At 32.7% G+C, this 7695-nt stretch overlaps 1 protein-coding gene across 1 annotated transcript; it reads left to right on the top strand.

The window, feature by feature from the left end:
• The first annotated feature begins 266 nt into the window (after window positions 1-266).
• Window positions 267-7359, top strand: LOC129285814 (gamma-glutamyl peptidase 5-like). The gene is made up of 4 exons (XM_054921730.1): window positions 267-792; window positions 5629-5784; window positions 6736-6903; window positions 7030-7359. The coding sequence occupies exons 1-4, from the start codon at window positions 484-486 to the stop codon at window positions 7129-7131; spliced, it is 735 nt and encodes a 244-aa protein (XP_054777705.1). The 5' UTR covers window positions 267-483; the 3' UTR covers window positions 7132-7359.
• Window positions 7360-7695: the final 336 nt, after the last annotated feature.

Below are 7695 nucleotides of genomic sequence, written 5' to 3' on the forward strand. Positions count from 1 at the left end.
ATTTGACCTGAACATTTAAAAATGTTTCATACAACAATTTATCCTAACTTTTTTGTTGACTAAAAATTAACCTAATTTTTATTGTTAGGCGCTACCGCTCTAATAAGCTTTCAAGTTGGAAAAAAAAAAAGAATTGAAAAGAAAAATCTTGGGACTGTGGCTTTTGGTGAACTGGACCAGCTAAGGACGCAGGGCATTTTCGAAATAAAAGCCAAATACCGTCCTTTTTGGTAACTTGAATCCTTTAAAAGCTGAAAAATACCAGAGATTCCATTACAGCACAACACAGCATTGCATTTCCAGCTTTACTCCTTTCTCTCTCTTCTCAATTCCCTCGATCGTCCTCCGCTTTCTCTCTCTAAAATCTCAGAGGGGGAGAGAGAATCATACGGAAGCAGACAAAGGAGGAGGACGATTGTGCTGTAGGCTCTGCGATCTGCGAATCGGAGTGGAAGAGAGAGATCGGAAAGGAATCGATCGGCGATGGAGGAGGGGCGATATGCGGTGTTGATGTGCGCGGAGGAATCGGAGTACGTGAGGAAGAGGTACGGAGGGTATTATGGAGTGTTTGTGAAAATGTTGGCGGAGGAGGGGGAGAGATGGGACGTGTACAGGGTGGCGCGTGGGGAGTACCCGCGGGACGAGGAGGTGAAGCTGTACGACGGATTTGTAATCACTGGAAGCTGCAATGACGCACATGGAAACGACGCCTGGGTGAGAGAGCTACTTACTTTCCTTAAGAAATTGGATTCCATGAGGAAGAAAGTCCTCGGCGTTTGCTTCGGCCACCAGGTATGTATGTTTATATATATATATATATATATATATATTTATTGGTGAATGAAATTGAAACCAGGTTTGCTTATTTTTATTTTTATTGTTTTGTTTGATTAAATTGCGATTAGATATGTTTATTCTTGGTGCCTTCCGTTCCGTCCACAGTATATATAAAGAATGAGTTTGTTTTGTTGATAACTTTAACCTCTGGTTAGAACTTATTTTAACAATTTTATAGTATCTTATATTGATTGATATTGATGATTTTAGTGTTGGGCCAAAAAAAAGAAAGCATATTGACGATCTTAGTGAAATTAAAAGCAAATTGCAGAACTCACCCTGTTTTTTCAGGAGTACATGGCTTAATTTGTTAATTTTAATTTTAATATACATGTTATTGTTTGGCAAAAAAAGAAAATAAATAAAATAAAAGAGCTTAGCAGCTGAAACTATTTGTAAACCAGGAATAATATAGTTTATCTTAAATTCTGCATACATAGGCTTCTATACACACCTATATGAACATAACTAACTGGAGATTTACCTTTTGGCCCTATACTTTGAGAAAGATTAATCTTTAGCATTAAACTCCTCTCATTAAAAAAAAAAAAAAATTCTTTATGCACGGTTAACTTCAATTAGCTTGATGGTAAAATAGATGATATGATATGACGTGATTCATGATATGATGATCATTGATACAAAACATATTTATTTTTTCAAAAGATTAAAGTAATTAACTCTTCAAAAATTAAAAGAATCTAATTGAATCCATTTGGAGATTCTTTGCGTTGATTAATTTTGTTTTATTCTATTTTTTCTCTTCTGGCAAATAATTTGTCTCGTGAGATTCAGGCACTCGCGATCGCATTCAGACATGGATCCAATGTCTTGTACTCATCTGTCGGTCCCCATCTACGTTAAATATACAATATACAAATATATAAAAAAATAAAGTCTATTATTTATTTTAATTAACATGCATAAAATAAATTCATAAAAAAATAAAAAATCAAATTACAATTTAAGTATATATATATTTTTCAAATCAATATTTAGTCATATAAATTATGCATTAGATTTTGGAAGTAGTAGACGACTTATATGCACTCTAGATTTTAGAGCGTTATTTGCAATTCTTTTGATAGATCTGTGCAAGAAAAATGATATTAATAAATTTATAAAATAGATAAAGTTATTTTTATTATGATTTTTGTATAATCATGTAATATTTAGTATTATCTAATCAAATTTAAGCAAATTAATTAGTTGGAATAACTCTTCTAAACTGTCCATTACATCATACTCTCTCTAAATCATAATATAAGTCATAATTAACTAATAACTCACAGTTTACAAATAATACAAGTCATAGTTGAAATCTTGGTAATAGCATTTAAAATTCCAATGCTAGATTTTTTTTTTTAAAAAATAGTAATAAATGGAGTAGGGGTGTAATTGAAAAAAACAATATAAAGTTATCCAATATTCTATATTTTGAACCATATAAGGTTTTTAAAATGTCTTATATTGTGGTTTGGAGGGAGTAATGGAAAGTGTGTGGTCCCTGTCCCCATCAAGTGGACCTGTTATAACTGTTTGAATCGTGAGGTAAAATACAAAAGTTTTCTTTTAACAGCTATGAGAAATATTAAAACTCATCTATCAAGTTTCACACTCTAACAAGATTTTTCTTATTGCACATGGTATTTCAGATTTTCTTTAATATTTCGAATTGAACTTGTTTGGAGTATTGGAAGCGGGTAAGAGTTTGTACTGCTAATTATGAGAAAATTTGATCTGAAGTGATGGTGTTGCAAGTAAAATAGATAAAATAATCTAATAATCTGTTTCTTTAGAACTCGAAAGTTAGTGATTTATTTGCAAGGGGTTCAGAACTTGAAGTAGAGCTTTTTACATATTTTTTGAAATTTGATTTCTAATTTAATTATATTCTGAATGAATTACACAACTTTGATAAAAACAAGTAAAAATGAATAAAAACGCGTAAATAATAGTTTTAATAAAATCTCATAACTAAAACTTACATGAGTTATATTTAGGTCGAATCAACTTGGTATCTCTTAAATAAGGTGTTCATGTTAGGAGAGCTTTACTTGCTATTTGAGATTATTCCTGACTTGAAGCTGGATTATAATATAAGTCATTTTCTAAACATTTTGCTTGGTTCAAAATATAAAATATTGGATAAGTGTTATCTATTTTTTTGATTTTTTTTAATTAAACCCTTACTTTATTGAGTAATTAATGAAGGCGATTTGAATAAATTAAATGTTATATTTATTACACTTAAGGGCACCGTTGGAAAGATGCAGACATTTTTTAAAAAGTCAAGACTTTAACTAACTTTTTTTAGAAACTTAAACTAGTTAACAGTGACTTACTTGTATAAGATACTTGATTAAGTGCTAAATACATTTTTCTAATATTACTCCATTTAAACTCATTACCTATGAGAGAGAATGTCATACAAATTTTTGAAAATTTTTTCATTTAGATAGGAATAAAATTGAGGGTTTATTATATTGTTAGACAGAATTAATAATTTAACCGCATCTTTTTCATTTTGGTGAAGTAGTTAGAGGTTTTTTGTAATATAAACAAAAGTGGAGTAGAGCTTCCCAATCTTTTAGGAAAGGTAATTTCGAAATGACATTCGCAAAGGTAATTTCGAAATGACATTCGCATTTTTGAAAAATTAAAGTAATTTTAATTTCTCACCCTAATGTATGCGATTTAGTTAAGGGGTAATTGTAAAAAGAAAAAAGAAAAGACTCAATAGCATGAACGTGGGAAATAAAGTTGTGGCCTTATTTTGTTTGCAAATGAAGACAACTTGGGATTACGTGTATTTGATAAATGCTTTCACGTGCAGTCAAACTGAGAGCCACTAAACATGGGAAATCGTCTGTTTCTTTGCAGACGATTGCAACAGCTGTATGTTTTAGAACTATTGTTGAAAGGACCTCGTCATATTTTACGTTGTCAGGAATTATCTTACCCGTTGGTTTCATTAATGACGTTGCATGGTTCCATTCTTAATCACACAAATGATTAAGATCATGTCTCGTGATACAGAATGAATGTATCACCGCTATGCGTTGAGTGATTCCAAATATTAAAAAGAACATTATTATGCCTATTCATGCCCCTCAGATCAGTGTCATAAGATGGGATCTGTCTTAACCACTGCAAATTTATTGTCTTAGCTAGACATGAGAAATGATGCGTCTTATTGTAAATTTTATATCTAGATGTAATTTGCAAGCATTTGGACTTTAGTTTTTAATTTTTTTATAACGCCTTTTATGTGATGTTTCATTCGGATGTGCTCATCTCTTTGTTCTTGTTTTTTCTCATTGTTTGTTTATTCCCATGGTTTTAGTCTCCACGTGAAGTTGCAGACTTCTCAAAGCATATATATAATAGAATAAAACTTCCATCAGAAAAATAAATATGGTACAACCACATCACACCTAACGGCACTCACCAAATCTGGTGACGGAAGCTGATTTCACTTTATCCAAGAAATTAAAGACAAATATATAGATTTAGATGGCATTGTTATTTTTCTATGGCTACTAATAATTTATCAGTATCTCTTTTATGACCACGAGAACCACTAAGTTAGTTATATATTTGGTAAATGAGAATGATTGTTTATTACTCAACCTTTTTGTGATGTTTAAATCCATGTATCCTTTTTGTGTTTTTGTAAAGCTAACTTTGTTGAGTTGGATAAAATTATGCATTTCTAACGAGGAGAGCGCTAGCAATGGAATACTAGGAATGTGGGAATAAGGATTGACATGAATAAAGTCATCAATGTATATTCCCAATATTTAAAGAATGATGATTACCATGCAAGAGATTATTCTAATAATTATGGTCAGCCAAACATGATTATATTAAAATAAATCCATAACAATATGCTTATATTGGAATAGTGAATAGTGATTACTATGGGAGAGGCTGTTCCTAAGAATGCTAAGGAAATGAAGCAAACGCAACCTTAATGGTATTGAGGAGTGCAAGAGTACGAGTGTATATAAGTAGGACATACTAGTGCCATTTTGATATTACTTGTGTTCGGTAGTTTTTCTATTTGGTGTTTGTTTCCGAAAAGAAAAAAATTGCGTGGAGTGTTTGTTACGTTTTGGTGTTAAATTGTGGGAGTGGCTGTAGCGTGCTCGGCTCTACTATCTACTTATACTTGGTTTGGATGGGGAAAAAATAGAAAGGAGAAACTTCTAAAAATAGTTAAAAAAATTACTATTTTTGAAAGTGTTTCCTCCTTGTATTCTCTCCTTCCTGTTCTCTTCTCATTTTTCCCTCCATCCAAATCAATCTATAGAGGCGGGTTCAATCCTTACACTGGTGAGAAGTGTGCATGTGTGAGTGTAGACAAGGGAGTTTAAATTCTCTGAAGTTGGTATTCATGAATACATGTCAAGTTTTTCTCTTTTAATATTTTTGCTCATTTTATTATTTTATAAAGCATAAAATTTTCTCGTTCTTTCTTGAAAAGGTACATTTCATGAAATTCACGGATTTTCAACGTTTGAAGATTTAAATTCATAGATAAGGATAGTTTTGAATGATGATTGATGTCCCATAATCTAGTCTCTTTTCTGTGTGTCATGCAAAGCTAACTTTGTTGAGTTGGGCAGAATTATGCATTTCCAGCCTATCAGATAATGTTTGCCACGTCAGGATAAGATAACCTGATCACGTACACGCATCTGCATGTTGTGTTGTATTAAAAATATTACATACACGTACTGTATGTTGGAAAGGTTTCTGATGAAAATTACGTTTGGGTTTGATCAGATACTTGGTCGAGCATTAGGAGGGAAGGTGACTCGATCTCCCACAGGTTGGGACATCGGTGTCAGAACGGTGACGTTTTCATCATCTTCATCGCTGGCTCTGTCATCCCTCAAGCTCCCTTCAAGGCTCTCCATAATCGAATGCCATCGTGATGAGGTGTGTCTCTTTCTAAAAGCGACAACTCTAGCTTGTCGAATTACCTAATTATTAAGACACATACACGTACGTCACTTTTGAACCCACTTGTATACCTCTTTATAATCGACTTCAATGCCTATTGTTAAATGTTAATCAATCAGGAAGAAACATACCTTTCATTATAAGGTATTTTAGGTATTTCAAGGTGTAAACCTAATTAGGGGTATAACTACTTCAATTTTCTAATGAAAATATTCTATTAAATAGGGATAAACATGAAAATATAATTTTAAAAGCAATCAACTAACCCGTAACTTATTAGGGGTGTAATTGGGTTAAAAGTGTATTATAATATTGAATGAACAGAGTACACAGATGTAACATGCTCCTTTAGCCTTAATTATATAGCAAAGTTAACTAAATTTAAGGTTCTTGATGAACAATAGTTAATATCCTTAAACTTGTAAAAAATTGACTTTCACTAAAATTAATGATCATGATAAAGTGTGCTTAGGAATACAATTTGGTGCAATTAAGGAGGGGTAATATTGAAAAAAATTAACCACCACATCCTTACCTTAAATTTAGGACTAAATAGGATTTTAAAAACTTTGTCCTATAATAGACGCATGAGAGAGTATATTTGCATACACACACATTAAGTGTCATTATTCTTCATACAAGGTCTCAAATATATTCGTTTGAAGAAAAATAATGATAGTTAAGGACATGGACTTAAAAATGACTGAATCTCAATAGAAATTAATAATGCAATCTCAGTTGGAAATTAAAGTGAGTTGAGTTGCCAATCGTCTTTTTATGTTGCTATTATCCTTAGAAGGTCCCAAAGTGTCGTCTTTCATGTGTGTGTGTGTGTGTGTGTGTGTGTGTGTGTGTGTGTGAGTGCTTTAGTGATAAAGCGAAGTTGTTTAGTTAAGATAGTGAAATGGTGATAATTGATGGCAAAAGGTAAGAGAGCTGCCAGCAAAAGCAGAGGTGATTGCTTGGTCAGAGAAAACAGGAATAGAGATGTTCAAGTATGGAGATCACATCATGGGAATCCAAGGCCACCCTGAGTACACCAAAGACATTCTTCTTCACCTCTTGGATCGACTCATCCAACACAATTTCATTTTGGTATGTGTATCGTCTTCTTCCTCCTCTCTCAACCTTACCCTCTTGTGGTTTTTTCAGATCCAAGCTTGGATTATGTGCACTGCTAATTCTCACCCATTATTTCTGTTTGATTTCTGATGCTCTCAGGAAGCGTATGCGGCCGAGGCGGTGGCGAAACTGGCGTCGCTGGAGCCAGATAGGGAGGCATGGAGGAGACTGTGCATCAGCTTTCTCAAGGGTAGGTTGTGACAATGCCATGAGAGAAGATACTGAGAGTGCGAGAGACGAGACAGGTTTTGCAGGGAAATTGTTTTGTTTAAGGAAAAAGAAAATAGTAATGGGGAGAGATGAAAGGGTCAGAGAAGAAGTGGGGAGTGAGTCAATTCAAGGCTTAATTTGTAAGGGTTGACAGCATTTTCCTTCATGATGATCAATTTTAATTCCACTATGAGAAAAGTTGTTCTCCTTGTTTAATGATTTTTAGATGTCAGTGAAACGCGTTAATTTTAGAAGGAAGAAATATGGGGATAAGGGAGGAAAAATACTAAGAGAATAATACTGAAAGGAAAAGGAAATGAAAGGTATCATAGATTATAAAAATTCACGGAAAATGAAAGTCCCTTGTTTTAATGTATACAGTTTACTATCATAATTTGTTTAAAAGATAAATTGCATGCTTTCGTTAGATTATTTGTTAAAATTACACGAATTATGGCAAAAACAGATGTTAGAAATTCTTACTTTAAAGCGTAATGACAAGACTAAAAGAATTAAATTTAAATAAGGACTATGTGATTTGAAAATTTAAAATAA

The sequence above is a fragment of the Prosopis cineraria genome, unplaced genomic scaffold (genome assembly GCF_029017545.1).
Source record: "Prosopis cineraria cultivar Desert tree isolate PC_DT_omini unplaced genomic scaffold, ASM2901754v1 PC11, whole genome shotgun sequence".
NCBI lineage: Eukaryota > Viridiplantae > Streptophyta > Magnoliopsida > Fabales > Fabaceae > Prosopis > Prosopis cineraria.

Excerpts from the sequence above, each read along its gene's own strand:
- LOC129285814 (XM_054921730.1), top strand. The coding sequence starts at position 484 with ATGGAGGAGGGGCGATATGCGGTGTTGATGTGCGCGGAGGAATCGGAG. Across the intron at positions 793-5,628 it reads GCGTTTGCTTCGGCCACCAG|ATACTTGGTCGAGCATTAGG; the intron begins GTATGTATGTTT and ends GGGTTTGATCAG. Across the intron at positions 5,785-6,735 it reads TCGAATGCCATCGTGATGAG|GTAAGAGAGCTGCCAGCAAA; the intron begins GTGTGTCTCTTT and ends TGATGGCAAAAG.